General features: G+C 44.6%; 1 protein-coding gene across 1 annotated transcript in view; it reads right to left on the bottom strand.

The window, feature by feature from the left end:
• Positions 1 to 19,816, bottom strand: part of HMCN1 (hemicentin 1) — a 286,626-nt gene that overhangs the window by 125,148 nt on the left and 141,662 nt on the right. The window contains exons 31-41 of the mRNA XM_033151379.1: positions 19,060 to 19,338; positions 16,731 to 17,012; positions 15,154 to 15,262; positions 13,186 to 13,355; positions 11,833 to 11,987; positions 10,075 to 10,198; positions 8,728 to 8,829; positions 5,261 to 5,437; positions 2,864 to 3,015; positions 1,807 to 1,930; positions 237 to 412 (exon numbers count right to left, since the gene is read on the bottom strand). Of these exons, the coding sequence (XP_033007270.1) occupies positions 237 to 412; positions 1,807 to 1,930; positions 2,864 to 3,015; positions 5,261 to 5,437; positions 8,728 to 8,829; positions 10,075 to 10,198; positions 11,833 to 11,987; positions 13,186 to 13,355; positions 15,154 to 15,262; positions 16,731 to 17,012; positions 19,060 to 19,338 (1,850 nt within the window). The remainder of the gene's footprint in view (positions 1 to 236; positions 413 to 1,806; positions 1,931 to 2,863; positions 3,016 to 5,260; positions 5,438 to 8,727; positions 8,830 to 10,074; positions 10,199 to 11,832; positions 11,988 to 13,185; positions 13,356 to 15,153; positions 15,263 to 16,730; positions 17,013 to 19,059; positions 19,339 to 19,816) is intronic.

The following is a 19,816-nucleotide window of genomic DNA, read 5'->3' as shown; positions in this document are numbered from 1 at the left end:
CAGCTGCAGCTTTCATTTTCAAATTGGACGGGAACTGGTTTGAGGGAAAGCAGCAGTCTTTCTCAAGAAACTGCAGGATACATATGGGTATCTTCACGTGTGCTCAGCTTCAAGCGCAAATAAAAGGAAATGTGTCAAGAATCACAGTGCCAACTGATCCTTGTGTATCAATAGTGTCACAGGTCATAAGGATGAAAGACTTGAGAGGGGGGAAACTTTTTTTATTTACAACTTACCTTCAATACACTTCCACCTTCAGTGATGCTGAGACCCAGTTTCTTCAGCAGCGACTGACCGTCCTTCAGCCACTCTAAGGTTGGTGGGGGAATGGCATTGCTCTGGCAGCGGAGCTCCAAATCTTCGCCCATAACCACAGAGACATTCTGTTCCTCTCCCATAATGTTTGGTGGAACTGAAGCATGTTAAGATTTAATGTCATCTCTTTTTGCTGTAGCAAAGGAAATTAGTCTCTCTCCCCAAACAGTGAGCTGGTGTCCCTAGTCACAAAACCAAAGGACAGGCAAGAACCAGGGCTGGATTTAGGTTTGATGAGGCCCTAAGCCACTGAAGGTAATGGGGCCCTTTATATGTCCAGCTGTCCTTTGTCAACAACAAATTGTTGCTGTTTTTTGTGTTGAATATATGCTATATGGTAATTTATGGACCTAATAGGTATCTAAAGCCATTTAGAAACACTGTTGCTGTATGCACGTTTTATTTTATTTGTTTTTTATCTTATACTTTGGAAATGTACATCCAGTTGTTTTTTCCTTTAATTTTTTTGGGGGGGCCCAAGAGAGTACAGCCCTAAGCTATAGCTTGTTTAGCTTATACGTAAATCTGGCACTCGCAAGAACTCTGAAAGCTTGACTCTCAGTCTCCCATAAAGAACCTCTAAATGCAGGCCATTTTGATTCCCGCACCCCCCAAAAAATTCTCCCAAACACTGGTATTTCTAATGATTAATCTAAAACAGCTAATATCCAAACTGGCTCATGGAGGTTACACACATGATTTAGAACCCTGATTGTGCTACAATCACTTACTTTATTTATTATTACTTAATCATGAATTTGACTTTAATGCAAATCTGGATGTTTCTTTCACCCAACTGAGAGCAAATTTCATCAACCATTCAATGTGAAGTTATTATTCTTTTGTTAAAGAAAGAAAATGTCCGTGCCAATCTTAGCTCTCTCTTTTTGAACTATCGTGTAAATTGGTGGCATCACCCTTGAACTGTTCATCCAGAAACACGAGTTTTTGAAATTAACCGTGCGTGTCCTTAACTGTGAGCAAATGGAAGATGGAAACAGGAGACAACAGGACTGGTGTACATTCAAAGCGTGCAGCATTTTCCCAGAGACAAATATTTAGTCAACCAAGAAACAGAAGATTAAAGTGGCTCCATTTTGTAGAACAGTGTAGATCCACAATGCTGTTTCTTTTAAACAGTAATCATTTTTTTTTAGTAAGACCAAGTATACAAATCCCGCCCACTCCCCAGTTTCTTCCTCTGACCTCTCCATCTTGGGTGAAAAATATTTTTGGTCCTCCCTCTCCGCTCCTCACATGAATTGTTGACTAACAAATTGCCACAATATATTTATAAATGTCTGTTCTACGGGCACCAGTGTATTTGAATGAAACACCCCACCCCATAAAAATCCAGGCAACTTCCCCCCCCCCAACAAGCCAAGCACTCCTAGTTTTAAAATAAAAATAAAAATGGGAGTGGCAGAAGGACTTGGTTTCAGTCCCTGGCGGTTCTTCCAGTGTTTACGCTTGGGAAAGTGGAGTCCTCACCGTGAACTTTGAGATCAATATCCCTCTGTTTCTCTCCTGCAGCATTAACTGCAACACATGTGTACCTTCCTGAGTCACTGATCTGTGCGCTTGTCAGTGCCAGGATACGACCTCCGGAAAGAATCTAAAAAAAGAGAGGTAAAATTGTGAAAAAGTGACATGAATTACGGCATGTAATTGACAAACATAATCATATAACAAGTTGCATCAATCGCACAATGCAATTTTCCTATCCTGTTTGGTTTTCTCTTCACAATACTTCCACAGATCTCTACAATATCTGTTCCTGTCTTACTACTTTGAACTTATTAATATCAATTTATTCATTTTTTTGGTGAATAACCAAGGGATTTCTCTAAAATGCCAGAAAAGGCTTGATTATTTTCATATCGAATTACAATCCTGATTGCAATTCAAAATCAGGTGTCTTCATGTTCCTCATTATTTCCCACCGAATAAAGAAAATGGAAGTGTGATGGGGTCATAAACTCTCCCCTAAAACTAGCTTGTGAGCTCCCCCATCATCCTCCCCAAGCATATCTGATTATTATTACAAGAACGGAACCACCTCTTAGCTGGCTGCAAGTAATCTGCTTCCATTCCTGGTGTTTGGAAGCCTACTATTGACAGCAACTCAGGCACCAGGGTGTGTGAGAGAGATGGCCCTTTCTGCCTCCATTACTAAGGAATGGGGGAGGGAGAAAATCTCTGGCTCATATGTGGTATGTGTGTCATAACTGGTATATTTTGAACCAGGCATTGGACTTCCAAGTTCCAACAATCCCAGCCAGAGTGGGCAATTGTCAGGGCATGCCCTCTTGCCATAGCAGCCGAAGCATTGGGAAGTTTCCTGCTGGAGGGAGATGTTCCTGGCCTCTCCCTCCGGCTGGATAAATTGAGTTAGCTTGCCTGCCAGATTGGACCAGGTAGACTCAAGTTTGAAGCTCAACATAAAAAAAAAACTAAGATCATGGCCACTGGTCCCATCACCTCCTAGCAAATAGAAGGGGAAGAAATGGAGGCAGTGAGAGATTTTACTTTCTTGGGTTCCATGTACCTGGAGTCCATTTGAGAAACTAGAAACGGGGCTACCATCTTTCAGCCAGGTCAGAATGGGAACAGGAATCCCACGAGCTTCACATTCCAATCGAATCGGATTATTAACCACAACAGTTACCATTTCGTTGTTGCCAGAAATGGAGGGTGAAACTGACAAGAGAAAGAAGAAGAAGAATTAAGTACAGTGGTACCTCTGGTTACGAACTGAATTCGTTCTGGAGGTCCGTTCTCAGCCTGAAACCGTTCTTAACCTGAGGTACCACTTTAGCTTATTGGGCCTCCCGCAGCCACCGCGCCATTTCCATTCTCATCCTGAGGCAAAGTTCTGAACCCGAAGTACTACTTCCAAGTTAGCGGAGTCTGTAACCCGAAGTGTTTGTAACCCAAAGTGTTTGTAACCCGGGGTGTTTGTAACCCAAGGTACCGCTGTATTCAAAGTCCCATCTATACCTTTTCAGATCCATGCGAGTCTGCGTTTTCTGAATGGGATTAAACTCTTTGGTGGTTCCTCAGCCTTTTCCCATCTGTCTCCCTGCCCTCTCCCCAAGTTTGGGCTTAGAACAGTATATAATATCCTTGGCGCCAAACATTTCTTGCAGTCAATAGTTGGGTGGAGTTAATGGCTGTTGGCTGTGACTTGGGCCACAGCAGCTGAAAAGGAAATGTGCTGCTCCCAAGTCATTATAAATCAATTAATATTAAAAGCAACTGAACACAGTTTCTGTTTAGCTCAGAGGGAGAATGTGACTTCTGCAAGCCAGCACGCCAAATTTCAGCAGTGCACTTGCAGGCCCATCTCTCAAACAAACAACCAATCAAACATATGCAAGTATAGCTGTCCAATGGGGTTTTGTTTTTTTAAAGAGTGATTTTCCATTAGTGCTTTAGGAGCAAAGAAATAACAATAATAATGATATACCACTAATCCTGCAGAAGTTACATAGTAGCTGACAGCATCTGAAGGCAGCCCTGTATTGGGGAGCTTTTAATGTATGATGTCTTACTGTGTTTTTATATTAAGTTGGAAGCTGCCCAGAGTGGCTGGGGCAACCCAGTTGAATGGGCGGAGTATTAGTAATAAATTATTGTTGTCATTATTACTGTACAAGCATTACTCATTTGATTGACAGCTAATCAGGGTTTTTTTTGTATTTTAAAAAACCTTACTTCCTAGCTTTTGCCAACAGGTGAAGACACTTTTTGCTCTGGTGGTCTTTTACCTTGCTAAGTGTCTGATGATGTTAATAGGCACATATTCTCTGTGGCCTCGTCCTCTGCTGCTGCACTGCTATTGAACTTTGATCCAAGTTTTCATTTTCTGATATTAATATGATTTTCTGATATTAAAAATGTTCTATGCCAGCCTGATTCATGGGCATTAGGAGGACAGGACAGACATTTCTAGTAGTAGTAGTAGCAGTAGTAATAATCATCTTCATCATAATTTCCCCCCCCCCATGATTTTGCAATATTTTTGCATGATAAAGTAACAAGTGCTGCAAATTACAGAGGAACCTCGGAAGCCGGATGCCTGTAAACTCGAACGTTTCAGCTCCTGAACGATCGAAAACCGAAAAGGATTGTTCTGATTTTTGAATGATTTTCGGAAGACAAATGTCCGGCGCGGCTTCCGATTGCCTGTAGGATGCTCCTTCAGCCAATCGGAAGCTGCGCCTTGGAAATCGCACGGACTTCTGGAACAGATTCCATTCGACTTCCAAGGTATGTCTGGTAACAAGAGTAAAGGGGCTGAACAATTACCAAGACAAACCAGTGTTTCTATTCCCCAGACACACAAAGATTGTGGCAAGGAAACCAAGGAGAACATAAATTTAAATTTTCTCTCTTTGCGCACAAAGGAAGAAGGGAAGAACACCTTGGCTTGTGCATTTAAATCTGTATGAATTTTTTGCACCCAAGTAAAAACCTGTGTTCTATAGTTGCATCTGATTTGGCCAGACTATAAGAAAACAATGGATTTTTTCTTTTTTAAAAAAAAATACCATTGTTGTTGGAAGTGGTTAAAGGTGTCTCATGGGTCTGAAAAGGTTGACAGCTACTTGAGTGAAAGACTAGCAACAACGAAATAAACACTTCGGTTTGCTGAAACGGCAACATTGAGATCTATCTTCCAGGCATGACTACACTGCACAGTTCTGTCAAGGAAAACACTTCAGAACGGAGTGTTCTCCCATTTTTAAGTTTTGCCGGTGCTACAAAACTGAGCTCTGGACTAAATTTCCCCCGAGTTTTCTCCTGGGAAACGATTTTAACGAGTACCTGGAAGCTATTAAGTGCACAAAATAAAACATGAAGAGAGCAGATGAAATGCGGAGAGGGGTTTCTCCCCTCCCCCCCTCGAGCAGTCCTTTTTTTTATGAGAGGAAATATTTACCGTGAACCTGGAGGCTGTAGAACAGCTCGGCTATTCCTGCTGCATTCGCCACAACGCATTTATAAATGCCAGTGTCGGAGATGTGGGCGCCATCAATCTGCAAAACTTGCCCTCTGTTCAGGAAACTGACGCTGGCGGTGTTGGTGAGAGGCTGGTTGTCTTTGTACCACGTGATGACTGCAGAGGGAATTAAGTAAAAGCGGCTGGTGAGAGGGGTCTAGAACACGCTGCTCTGCATTCATCTAAAACTCAAAAGCTCCTTGGAAGGGGCAAGGAAAGGCAAATACCGTATTTTTCGCTCCATAGGGCGCACCTCGTTTTTAGAGGAGGAAACAAGGAAAAAAATTTTTTTCTGGTTTTCCTCCTCTAAAAGCCCCGTTTTTTTTTTGAGGATCAGCTAAAAGTTTTGCAGTTTTTTTTGCAAAGGGGGAAAAGCAAAGCTCCTTTTGCAAATGGGGAAAAGCAAAGAGGAGAAGCTCTGTTTTTTATGGGGTTCAACTCACATTTCTGCAGCTTCTAAAGGAAAGGGAGCCTTTTCTACAGTTTCCAGACAGATAATCTAATCAGCCAGTCACATGTAGCTGGGGAAACAAACAACCTCCCTCTGCAGCACATTCAACAAAGGAGGGCGGGGCTGAAGGGGAGCCGGGGACTCTTATCTCTCTCCCGATCTCTTGCTGATCAGCTGCTGAGTGGGGTCCTTTCAACACCCCCCTTTCTCTTTGTAAAATAAAAAGCATGATCCTCTTTTGGCCCCTGGGCAATTCAGCTCCAGGGACCACCATTGGCTCCATAAGACACACATATATTTCCCCTTACTTTTTAGGAGGAAAAAAGTGTGTCTTATGGAGTGAAAAATACGGTACCTGCTATGTTCAAATGCCACTCATGCACAAATGTAAAACAGATGCTTTGACTGCCTCCGTCTCAGGTGATAAATGCGGAAAAGCAAAGGTGGTGCGCGGGTGGGGGGGGGAATTAAGGAATTCCTACTCACTTTTGAAATGCAAACAAGCTCAGCATTAGAACTAAGGCTGGGCAATATGTCAACCGATTGTGATATCGGTTTAATAATTTTTGACCTGCCAATATATTGCGAATCGTGATGTGCGTGCGAGTGCGTGCTATGTAAAAATCCCAACGTTGGAAAACTGGCAAAGCCAGCCAATGCTTCTCTCGATTCCTGCAGCTCCTATTAACTGTGCTGACTCAGCTCTCGAGAATTACGAGAGCAGGCACCGGCAAAAATTGCGATGCAGGAAAAACCGTGAAGTCAACCAATGCCTCCACATAGCTCCATCCTTATTTCAGACATCGTAATATATCGGCATATAAGAATGTTTAGCTGCCGATATATACCACAGTGTTGAAATCCCACTCCTAATTAGGACACAGGGCTACATCCAAAGGAACACTAAGTCAGGTCCCATCAACACTAGGATTTCTACTTGTGCAATGGAAATGCCCCCTAAATCTATTATAGGGGCTCCTTCCAACCATCTGGAACAGGTTTTGAGAGGGTGCAGGGCAAAAGAAAGGGGAGAAAGTCCTGTTGCACCCCAGCGGGAACCTTTTGTGCTAAAAGGATGTGTTAGAGCAGGCATATCAACAGGTAGGTCGTGATCTACTGGTAGATCACTGGACGTCTGTGGTAGATCACTAGTAGATTACTGGCTCCCCCAAAGAAGCTCAACAACTTTGGCTCCCCTAAAAAAAGCTGAACTATTTTGCTCTGCACCCCCAAAACAGGGCTTTCCTTCTCCCTAAAAAAGCTCAACAACAACTTTGTTCTGAATGCCTAAAAAACGGGGCTTTCCTCCTCCCCAAAAAAGCTCAACAACTTTGACCTGAACCAACCAAAAGGGGGTAGATCACTGCCAGTATTTAACTCTGTAAGTAGATCACAGTCTCTTGGGAGTTGGCCACCCCTGTGTTAGAGGGATATTGCCCAATATCTGCCCATCAGGTTGCATATTCAAGCAGTCTCTGTGGCCTGCTATTGTTCTCCTCACTGGTCGCTTGCTTATCCCTTACCCCCATAAGAATACGCTTTGGAATAACATCCCTACAACAGCCCACACTACTTAGGATTTTTTATTTGACCGTTACAAAGCACCCAAAATTTTATAAATACAAAACATGAAAATGTACACATGAAAATATGGTGGCATGGCATCAAAGCACAACTAAGTTTCGCTCAAAGAGAAGTGGGGGTGTGGGACTTAAAAACAATAGGAGCACGGACAATGGAATGGGTGGAATTAAAATGTGGGTGCAATATCCCACAACAAACAGGGTGCCGTGTGGACAATCCGGTATAAACCCACTTCAAATGCACTATTAATGTGTCAACGACATGCTCCTGCACGTACCCGCGAGAAAGCATCAGTCTGGATTGGCCCAAGGCCAGTTCACAAATGGCCAAGTGTTGAGTGATCCAGCGACACGCATACATATGTAAACAAGCTCATCCTGAAAATCTGTTTCTACATTTACGGGGTGAGAAGGAACGATAAAGGAAGCGGGAGCCAGCAAAAGCAGAGCCAGCCCCAAGGCAAATTCAGTCCAGTCCAAGAGTTTAGAATGTCGCTTCTGCCAAGGCGCAATCAAGGGAGCCGCTTCAAAAGCAGCCAATTTCTTTCTTCAGCCTCACTCCCGGAGTCTCTGCATCCGATTTCGCAATGTCAGAAGCAGACTTGGACATGCCATGTGGTTAGTCAGCAAATCCACCCCGAAGGCTCTTTTTGTCGCAGAGAAGTAGCCAGTGACTTAAAAAGAATCGCTCCGGATAATGAGAAAGACCCATCCCCAATTCGTAGCAACAAGGACGCTCTGAGGGGAAGCCAACTGCACCATCTATCCATGCTTGGCGGAAACACCCCAGTCGATGCAGCACGTGATATCTGCCCCCTTCCCAGCCCTCCGGCTGCCTCGCAAAACTACTTCTGCCCATTTTCCGAGGAACGCTGAATGGCAAACCCTTTGCTTTCCAAGCACGAGGAGTGTTCGTGAACATTCTGTACATTCCTGGCAACTCAGTACCAGAAATGTTACCGCAACAAACACTTGATGGGATCCAACATTGAGCTAAGAGAGGTATGAATGCAGGATACAAGGGCCACTCGTGTAAGGGGGTTTCCCCATGTTCCACCCCCTCCCCCTTTAAACTGTTCTGAGGTTTCCCCAATCCTGCAGAGCAGATTTAGAGGATGCGGAGAAGGGCGTTTGTTGCACAAATGGACCTTGTTTTGTGCCTGCAAGAATTTCGTTGAATCCCACCCAAGACAACACAGATGGGTTTGCAGCACATGAGCTACACAAAACATCTGCTGAAAGAGAAATCCCATTATGTTTCATGGAGCTTACTTTAGGGTAAGGTGAATCCTGAAATGAAGCAACTCTCCTCCCGCTCACCTAATTTAATTTTTTTTTAAATTACGAGCAATAACTTCTGAGTGTGTATCTACCTGGCAAAGGATTTCCAGATGCTTTGCACTCCAGCTGTATTGGATTGTTCAAAACCACAGTCTCATTTATCATCTTTCCTGCATCCTTCAAACTGGGTGGCTCTGGGAAAGAAAAAGGGGGGGGGAGAGATTATCATCTTGGTTGTTCAACCTCACATATATGAAGGCTTTCTTCTGTGCTTATTCAGTTTACTAGTTTCTGTGACATTATCGACACATATATAATGAAGGTGCCAGGCACTACTCCATGGGGAGAGCATTCCACAAATGGGAGGCACTACAGAGAAGGCCTGTTCTCATGCTGCCACCCTCCGGACCTCATGTAGAAGAGGCACACATATTTCTTAAACCAGAATATGGAGAGACCTAAGTGGTTTTACCCTTCTTCTCTGGGATGTTTCAGGTGTTGTGGTACCTCACACCACACAAACAGAGGGAGCACGGGTCAAGGAATGTAGTTGATGTGAGAATGGAAAGGATGTGTGGTATTTAAAATTCCCTTCCGCCATCCCAAAGCACATTTGCTCCCACGTCAAGGGAATGCACACAGCAGATAGTTAACTCTTTATTGTCAAAGATACCACTTACGGTAGCTTCTACAACTCTTGATAGCTATGCACACCAATCAATCTAGCATCAGGTCCATGCTCTATGGAGACCACCAGTTTATGTACCTTCCCCCAATGGGCTGTGCACTTGCAACTGGAGACTATGCCTCAATGGAAACGTCCTCTGCTCATCCCTTTTCAGTCCCCTCCTGGTTCTGGGAGACAGTGATGCAGGAGAAGGTGGGGAAGCAGCTGTCCCTTCACTTGCCTGACCTGACTCTTCTTCCAACCCATCCTGTGCTCCACCCTCCAGCTCTGAAGCTTCCGCTGCCTCCGACTCTGGCCTCCTGGATGCTACAGTTCCCCACAAATCACAGGCCCCTCTCCTGAGTCAGTCCCTAGCCCGCCTTCCCCAGCGCACACTCATCAACACCCTACCAGTCCCCAACATCCCATTTGAGGGTATCTGTGGAAGTCACCCCTGGCGACTGGTTAAACTCCCTTGCCACACTGCTGTGTGCAGAAATCTTCTCATCAAAGCTGGCCCCGAATCACCAGACTCACATGCAATCAATCATTTCTTCCACAATACTGGGGACTCCTCTGAAAAACGGACACTTGCAAAGATGACAAGAAGGAAAGGGTGTGTTATAAAAATGAGGGGAGCTGCTAGATGCTATCACAAACACCTAAAACGTTTGTGAAATAACAAGAGCTGAGCAGGAAAATGTACGTGGAGCATGCATGTGGGGACCTAGCGTAGTCAATAGGCTACGTTCCATGTCGGGAAAACCATTACCATACACATGCAGTCGGACATGTTGTTGGGCTTCGCCAGCTGCATTTGTTGCCACACAGGTGTATCTGCCAGCATCTTCCATCAAAGCCTTGGCGATCTGGAGAATGCGTCCGGAGGACTCCAGCTGCTCCAGAACGGAAAAAGAAAAAACAAGCATCCAGAGAGTTTTCCAACAGGATATGCATATTATCAGCTCTCCTTCCAAATGACAATTATATTCAGGGTGCTTACTTCTGGATTTTTGGCTTTAAAAAATCCAAAATTCCAGTTCAGCAGCTGGAATAAATCATGCATAAAGAATAAATGCAATTCATTTGCATGCTTGGTCTTAGGTGAATGATCAGGGCATTGTTATATGCGGGCTAGTTTTCTAATCTTGGCCCATTATAAGGGTTGCCAAAGACAAGATTCCAATTTGTGATTCTTTCTTATTATTATCCACTGTAGAGTTCTGCTTCCCCTCCCTTCATTTCAATTGACCTAGAAAAAAAGCCTGGATTTTTAAACTATTGACATATTAAACAGACCTATTGTACACCAAGAAGCAGGTCATACATTTAAATTATAGCAATGAGCAGTAGTAGTGTGTGTGGCACAACAGAGTTGTTCTCTTGCCAATTACAAAATTTAATTATTTAGGTTTTTCAAATTAAAATTTTACAGAGATATATCAAACACAAATCATAAAAACAAGATTCCAAGAAATCTCCTGGACTTCCATCCTCCCCTTTGTGGGTTCTATTGTTAATCCTTTCCTCCCACATCTTTTATGATAATCCAAGTATTTTACCTCTCCATTGTGTCTAAAATTCACCATTAAACTACAAATGTTATTCCAACCCTAATACAGTGGTGCCCCGCTAGACGAATGCCTCGCTAGACGAAAAACTCGCTAGACGAACGGTATTCGTCTAGCGGAAGCTGCCCCGCTAGACGAAAAAGTCTATGGGGCTGCTTCGCAAGACGAAAAATTTTCGTCTTTTTTTTTCGTTTAGCAGAGCGCGGCTGTCATTGCCACTTCGCTAGACGAAAAACCCGCTAGACGAAAATTTTCGCAGGACGAATTATTTTCGTCTAGCGGGGCACCACTGTAACCATTTACAATGGTCTTTAAGGTAGGCTATAAATTTCCCCCATTCCTTGTTAAAGTTTTGGTCTTCCTGATTTCTGACTCTTCGGGTCATTTTAGCCATTTCAGCATAGCCCATCAACTTCATCTGCCATTCGTCTCTGGTAGGGGCTTTATCTCGAGTCGCTCTCTTGTCAATGGTGTTCCTGCTACCGTGACAAGTTCAGAGCTGCACAGAAACACTGCTGGCCAACCTGGCATTCCTGTTAGGGCGCCTGTGAAGTCCCGTGAACCTGCTGTTGCCTTGCCCCATCTCTGCCAAGGCATGCAGCAGTGACCCTGGTGATGGGCCAGTGGCTCCACGGATCTGCCCCACCACGTGGGCCGCTACTGTTAATGATGTTCCATTTTTAAGCCTCTGGAAAGGCCAGGAGGCGGGAGGGCAAATGGGAAACTGTGAATCTGAAGGTTCTAAAACACTTGGGCTGATAAAGCAGCACAATATCAGATCAATATTCCCCACCCCACCATAGCATTCTGCTGAAAAATTCCATGCAACTTAGAAGCTTATGTGTCCCTGCACCAACAAAATTATGTCCAATCACCTTGCTCGTTGGGTGCCTCTGTTCTCCTGGAAACTGGCATGGCAATCATTTAATGCTGTGGATTATTGAAATCGTGATACGTACCCGGATATTTGCTCTCGCTGTATTTACAGGCCGACTGTCTTTCAACCAAGTGATTGAAGGGATGGGTATGCCATTGGCAACGCACTGCAAGGTTACTGGTTTGTGTATCACTACAGATCTCTCAGGGAGCCCAGTTGATTTTATTGTTGGAGGAACTACAAAAAAAAAAAAAACCAACAGAGAGTGTTATGCAGGAGCAACACAATCCAGCTGCTACAAACTTCCATACAGTTATCAAGACAGTAGGAAAGGACCTCTTTCAAATTCTTACAATATGGGTGGATCATCATCATCATATGTTAAAATATGCAGCTACCACTGAAAACCGCAACTGGTTATTTAATCCGCCTGCTAAAAAGGCAGCAATGTGTTGATTTGTGGGAATGTTTTGGGATGCAGGATAGGATATATTGTTTAAGATATCCTATTCCAACTTGTGTTTACAAGTCCCAGAAATTAGCAGAGTTCTCATTCCCCTTTTAAACACACACACGGCGGAAAGCTTGCTTTGGTTTGTTAAAACCTCTGTAATAAATGTCCTGGCATTTTCCCCATTAATCCCTCTCAAAATAAGACACTACACAGTCTTCTATAAAAGCATAAAACGTTTACTCACGAGAAATCATCTGTTCACAGTTGGATCCCAGACGGCAGGCTTAAACTTAGTAAAAGTAACATTTACTCAGGAGACTGTTCCATAAGGGAAAACAGTTCCTTATGGAGTATCTCAGTGGTGCTCCTTCCTTGAGAGCGTGGTTCAAAAGAGAGAGATGGAGTGTGGTCCCTGTGGTTTTGTGTTAACCTGCCTAGGTGAGACCACACCCATCTCCAGTTACAAAGAGGAAATCCGTCCCAGCCCAGGGGAGACAGTTGAGTTCCGACTGGCTGGCCTAGAGTTCCCTTTCTATGTCTACTCTAGCAATGCTGTGTTTGACTGCTCCTGCGTTTTACATCCCACATGATTCTCACCACCCCATTCCATAAGATCTAGAGCAGGCATAGGCAACCTTCGGCTCTCCAGATGTTTTGGACTACAATTCCCATCATCCCTGACCACTGGTCCTGTTAGCTAAGGATCATGGGAGTTGTAGGCCAAAACATCTGGAGAGCCGAAGGTTGCCTATGCCTGATCTAGAGCAAGACAGGTAAACAAAGACTGCTACAAAAGTAAATGCCTTTCCCTGTACTTCTTTTGTGAGCAGCATAAGGCAATTTAGAACCCTGAAATTCTGGTGCTATACATTGAGCGAAACCGCAACACGTTTAAGGCTGTTCGATACGGAAATATATTCAGAGACATTCCCTCCGCCCCCACCCCCCACCCCAATTTTCTTTCCTGGATAAACAACGCACCATGCACAGTCACATCAAATTCCTTTTTGCTTTCGCCTGCCTTGTTTGTTGCTACGCACTGGTAATGGCCAGTATCCGAGACTTCAGTCCGCGAGATGAGAAGCTTGCGTCCATTTAGTAATATCTTATATCCGACTCCCCCTTCGATAGGCTGGCCATTTTTCAACCACCTGGTGGATTCAAAAGCAGGTCTCATTTGTATAAGCTAGGGGATCATAAGATACCTGTGAAAGTATTCATAAACTAACACAGGCTACGGAGGCTGAGCTTCATTCAGAGCCTGACACTTTGCCCAACAAACTACTCTGGATTGTGTTTGTTCAGGTCTCCCAAATCTTCAGCTGCCTAAGAGAATATGGGCATGCTACCTCAGTCCCTGAGACTGGCAAACAATGAAGTTTCTGCATTGGCCAAGCCTGTAGAAGTGGAAGGAGTCTGCTCTGACTTGCCCAGTGAACTCCAAGCTCAGGGTTCCAGATTTTCCAAGTTCTCCAGCTTCCATCTTGGCCACTGACCTCAAATACCCTGAACTAGAGAGAATGCTCTCAATTTCTAAATGTATATATGGCCATCCATAGTACGGGTTTGATCTTGATGCACACATCTATTAGCTTCTCTTCCTTTTACGCTAACACAAGTTGTATCAGCCAGGTAAAGCATGGGAAACCGTTAAATTCATGGGAAACTAGGAACAGAGAAAAAGAAAGAAAGTGGATTCTTGTAGGAAGGTAAACAATGGAAGGGAAGAAAACAGTGAATGGACACTGGGATCTTGGGAATGAATGATACTCATTGTACTCTAAAGGTACGATGTGAACCACGTTGGTAGAACATAAGACTCTTAATCACAGGGTTGTGGCTTCGAGTCCTGCATTGGGCACAAAGATTCCTGCATTGCAGGGGGTTGGACTAGCTGATCCTTGTGGTCCCTTCCAACTCTACCATTCTATGATTCTACGACATCCGTGCCCAAAGAGCCTTTCCCAAAGGTCCCTGAAACATTCCATAAGTAATTGGCACCTGACCAAAAGACTCCACGGACCTCTGCCTCATGGTTACGGACAAAAAAAAATACTTTGACTTAGCATGTAAGGCTTTGTTTTGTTTTCTTTCTGCATGTTAACCCTAATCTCTCTTTCAGCTGTTTGCTTTCTAGGCCATGAAAAAAAAATGATGGGGTGGGGGGTGGGAACCAGGAATGAAAGATCCAACTATGTTCAAATATATAAAAGGATGTCATATAGAAGAGGGAGAAAGGTTGTTTTCTGCTGCTCCAGAGAAGCGGACATGGAGCAATGGATTCAAAACTACAAGAAAGAAGATTCCACCTAAACATTAGGAAGAACTTCCTGACAGTGAGAGCTGTTCGACAGTGGAATTTGCTGCCAAGGAGTGTGGTGGAGTCTCTTTCTTTGGAGGTCTTTAAGCAGAGGCTTGACAGCCATCTGTCAGGAATGCTTTGATTGTGTTTCCTGCTTGACAGGGGGTTGGACTGGATGGCCCTTGTGGTCCCTTCCAACTCTACGATTCTATGATTCTAAAAAGCAGAGGTGCCCAAGATATTCTCCATCTTCACAAAAGCTAGAATAATGTTCTGGCAGGCACAAAAAAACAACAGAGAAACTACAGAAAACATGGCACGCTGGATAATCTGAGGTTTTTGGAGTCTAAGGCAGATCTGTGACTTGACTCCTGAAATTATGGATGGATGGGTGGATTTATCTTAGCCAGCCCAGTTGTGCACAAAATGAGTAATACTGCATCAGAAAATTATAGTTCGACCAAAGGAAGACGGCAACTACACCATGGGATAGGTGATAAAGTTCTATTACATCCTATCTAGAACTTTGTTAACCTTTGCTAAACTACTTCCTTTTCTTTGCTCTCCCAACCAAAATTTGACAAAAGTCATGGATTTCTTTTTCTGTTCCTTTGTCTCTCTTTTTGCATTGAACAATAGCTTCTTACGTGATTGTCGGCGGAGGCGTTCCTGTTACCGGGCAGTCTAGCTCCAGGGAGCTGTGGAGAATCACAATATAATCTGTAGATTCATTTCCCCCTTCCACACTTGCTGGCACTGGAAAGACAGCAAACCCAAAGGCACAAATCAAAGTATTTCAAAAAGCAAATGATTTAAAATACTATTTCATGGCCCGTCCTTTCTTGAACGATGCAAAATTTCATTGGACAAGAAATGGTTTAGAGCTTGTACTCTTTGCAGCAATTTATTTACAGGTTGAACTGCTAGCACAGAAGCATAAAAATCAGCACAAATTTCCAAGCAGCATCAGTCCACCAACCCCAAAACCCTGCAAGGGGTGCATAGTGATGTAATGAAAATGCCACTGAACTTTAGACAACAAAACGATTGTTAAATGAAGGTTTGGTTTAAAGAAACATGTTAATGAGGAGTTGCTAAATCTCCCAGTACTGTCTATTGTTCCCCATCAATAACAAAATCCGTATGTCACACAAATGGAGAGGAATAGTCCATTACAAATTTAATATAGAGACTATATAGGTAAAGGTAAAGGACCCCTGGACGGTTAAGTCAGGTCAAAGGTGACTATGGGGTTGCGGTGCTCATCTTGCTTTCAGGCTGAGTGAGCTGGCGTTTGTCCACAGACAGGACTAAACCGCTTCTGGCACAACGGGACACCGTGACAGAAACCAGAGTGCACGGAAATGCCATTTACCTTCCCACCACAGCGGTACCTATTTATCCACTTGTACTGACGTGCTTTCGAACTGCTAGGTTGGCAGGAGCTGGGACAGAGCAAAAGGAGCTCACCCCATTGTACGGATTCGAACCGCCAACCTTCTGATCGGCAAGCCCAAGAGGCTCAGTGGTTTAGACCACAGTGCCACCTGCGTCCCTAGACTATATAACACCAATCCTGAAAGATCTACATTGGCACCCAGTACGTTTCCAAGCACATTTCAAAGTGTTGGTGCTGACCTTGAAAGCCCTAAACGACCTTAGACCAGCGTCTCCACCTCCATCGTTCTGCCCAGACACTGAGGCCCAGCTCCGAGGGCCTTCTGGTAGTTCCCTCACTGCAAGAAGTGAGGTAACCAGGCAGAGGCCTTCTCAGTAGTGGCGCCCGCCCTGTGGAACGCCCTCCCATCAGATGTCAAGGAAATAAACAACTATCTGACTTTTAGAAGACATCTGAAGGCAGCCCTATTTAGGGAAGTTTTTAACGTTTGATGTTTTATCGTGTTTTTAATATTCTGTTGGGAGCTGCCCAGAGTGGCTGGGGAGGCCCGGCCAGATGGGCGGGATATAAGTAAATAATAATAATAATAATAATAATAATAATAATAATAATAATAGACATAAAGAATAAAACAGTCCTATCCTGGTGCCATCCAGATGTTTTGGATCTAAACTCTCATTATCCCTGACCATTTGCTACCCTGGCTGAAGCTGACGGGAACTGGACACCAACATCTGTAAAACAGCAGGTTGGGGAAGGTTGACGTAAGTGAAACTAGTTGACAGTGCGGGTTAAATAAAAAGCTTAAACTCTGTTTATACACACCTAGGATTTCCACATCATATTTGATTTCCTTCTCTCCTGCTATGCTGGTAGCCACACAGACATACTGGCCACCATCAGCCTCTCCAGCATTCATGATTTCCAGCTTCCTTCCACCAGACACAATGTGCAGGTTGTCGCTCGCTTTCACAGGAACCCCATCCTTCAGCCAAGTCAGCAGGGGAGGTGGGTTGCCAGCAGCATTGCACTCCAGTACCAGGGAACTGCCAGAAACCACCTGCTTGTTCTGGATTGCTTCAGAGTCGCCCTCAATAACTGGAGGAACTGGAAGGAAATGGAGAGGAAAGAGGGGACCGCTCAAAAATCCAAGCCATTGTTTTCTGTGACCACTCAAAAATCCAAGCCACTATCAAATCAATTGGTTGGGTTCCATCCCAAGTAAATCAGCCTCCAAGGAATTATCTTGTATGGCAAAACCATGGTTAATAAGAGGCATTTCAACCCGGACAGTATTTTCAGGCTGGTCAATGCCACAAAGTAAGTGAGGACACCCATTGGTTAAACTGGCTTTTTGTAGGGAAAGCCATTTTTTAAATTCAAAGCTGTCATGTGTTGCTGAATTTCCTCATGACAAACAAAGTAAGTAAGTTCCAGTGAGAAAGCTCAACAGCTGAATCACTTTGAGCTGCTTCTCGCCTTGTGACTTTTCCCTGAATAATGCCTGGGGGTAGTGATGGGCAGTCTCAACATTGTGGTGGACCCATAATGTGTAAGAATTGGGTTGTCGCCAAATTAAAACTAAGAACTCAATAAGAGCCCCGCTGGGTTGGACCAGAGGCCTATCTGCTCAAACACCATCCCATTCTCATGGTGGTCAACCAGATGGGTTTGAGAACCCCATAAACAGAACCTCTGGACAGCACCACTTGTGTTCCCCAGCAACTGATACCTACTGCTTCTGTGATACCAGAGGTAATGTATACCTGTATACCTGAAGGAGCGTCTCCACCCCCATCGTTCAGCCCCAGAAACTGAGGTCCAGCTCCAAAGGCCTTCTGGCAGTTCCCTCACTGCGAGAAGTGAGGTTACAGGGAACCAGGCAGAGGGCCTTCTCGGTAGTGTCACCCGCCCTGTGGAACGCCCTCCCATCAGATGTCAAGGAAATAAACAACTATCTGACTTTTAAAAGACATCTGAAGACAGCCCTGTTTAGGAAAGCATTAAATGTTTGATGTTTTATTGTGTTTTTAATATTCTGTTGGGAGCCACCCATAGTGGCTGGGGAAACCCAGCAAGATGGGCGAGGTATAAATAACAAATTATTATTGTTGTTGTTATTATTATTACAGTGGTACCTCTGGTTACGAACGGGATCCGTTCCGGAGCCCCGTTCACAACCTGAAAGGTCCATATCCTGAAGCGCTGTATCTGCGCATGCTTGCTATGCGATTCGGCACTTCTGCGCATGATGTCATTTTGCACATCTGTGCATGCGCAAACCACCAAACCAGGAAGTAACCCGTTCCGGTTTTCCTCCTCACTAAAAAACCCGTTTTGGCCATCCCTGCTCTATGGGTTTGCCTAAAGGTAAAGGTAAAGGAACCATTGACCGTTAGGTCCAGACGCGGACGACTCTGGGGTTGCGCGCTCATCTCGCTCTATAGGCTGAGGGAGCCGGCGTTTGTCTGCAGACAGCTTCCGGGTCATGTGGCCAGCATGATTAAGCCGCTTCTGGTGATCCAGAGCAGTGCACAGAAACACCGTTTACCTTCCCGCCGAAGCGGTCCCTATTTATCTACTTGCACTTTGACGTGCTTTTGAACTGCTAGGTTGGCAGGAGCTGGGACCAAGCAACGGGAGCTCACCCCATCGCAGGGATTCAAACCGCCGACCTTCTGATCGGCAAGCCCTAGGCTCTGTGGTTTAGACCACAGCGCCACCTGCGTCCCTATGCGTTTGCCTAACCCCTTTATAAAAAGGGAATGCACAACATGGGTGAGAAGGAAGGAGATGGAGTCACCCACTGGTGTTCCTTGAGACTGGAAGTAATCTGCACCGGGAGAAAACTGACCGATGAAGAGCAGTTTCAGAGGGGAAGTGCAGGCGGGGAATGCGGCAGGGTCCAGCTCCCCCATCTCTCCTTATCACCCATATTATGCTTAAAATAAGTCCATCACCCTCTAAAGCTTTTTATATCAATTTGACTCAACCCTCAACCAACTGAAAACCTGAGTCTAAGAGCAGTCAATAACAAGCCAAGAAGAGTCAAGAGGTGGCTTTCAGGAGGCCCAGATCGGCTGGACAGATCAAATTCCAGTCTTCTGACTGCACGCCGAAGAAATAAGTGTGTTCTTTCTCGTCTCCTTCCTACCGTAGACATCCACTAGGAATATTTTTTCAGCAGTCCCAGCTACGTTGGTTGCCTGGCAGCTGTACTTTGCAGAATCAGAAACTTGCGCACGAGGAATCTGAAGGAATTGCCCCCTGTCCAGGTAAAGAGCTTCTGGGCTAGACGCAATAGGGTGTCCATCTTTATACCACGTTATGGTAGGAGCCGGGATTCCCCTTGTCTCACATTCCAGCTTTAGCACACTGTTCAGCAATGTTGACACTTCAGTGGTAATGTTTCCCCCTTTGATTGCAGGTGGGACTGTTTCCAGGGAAGGAAAAGGAGGAGAAGAACAGTAAAAAATCAAGATGCAAAGAAGAGGAAGAGTCTTAGAACACAAAGGAAGCCATAGCTTAATTAGTACTTGGCCTGTAAAGGGCTTTCAGTAGACAAATTGTTTTCCCAACCCCACCCCACAACAGTAAAAACAAAACACAATAGTTTACCGCAATAGTTTTTGTTGGTCAAACTGGCTCCTAATGGGAGAAACTAGCAATAGATTATACCAGGTATGTCTAACAGGTAGATCACTGGACGTCTGTGGTAGATCACCGGTAGATCATTGACTCCCCCCAAAGAAGCTGAACAACTGTGGCTCCCCTTTAAAAAGCTCAACATTTTACCTCCTCCCTGAAAAAACTCAACAACTTCGACCCGAACCCCAACCCCAAATGGGCCTTCCTCCTTCTTAAATAAAAGCTCAACAATTTTGACCTGAACCCCCCAAAAGGGGGTAGAT

This window comes from Lacerta agilis, chromosome 6, assembly GCF_009819535.1.
Source record: "Lacerta agilis isolate rLacAgi1 chromosome 6, rLacAgi1.pri, whole genome shotgun sequence".
Classification (NCBI taxonomy): domain Eukaryota; kingdom Metazoa; phylum Chordata; class Lepidosauria; order Squamata; family Lacertidae; genus Lacerta; species Lacerta agilis.
Note: the sequence above shows the minus strand (reverse complement) of the source record. Positions and strands in the feature narration are given on the sequence as shown.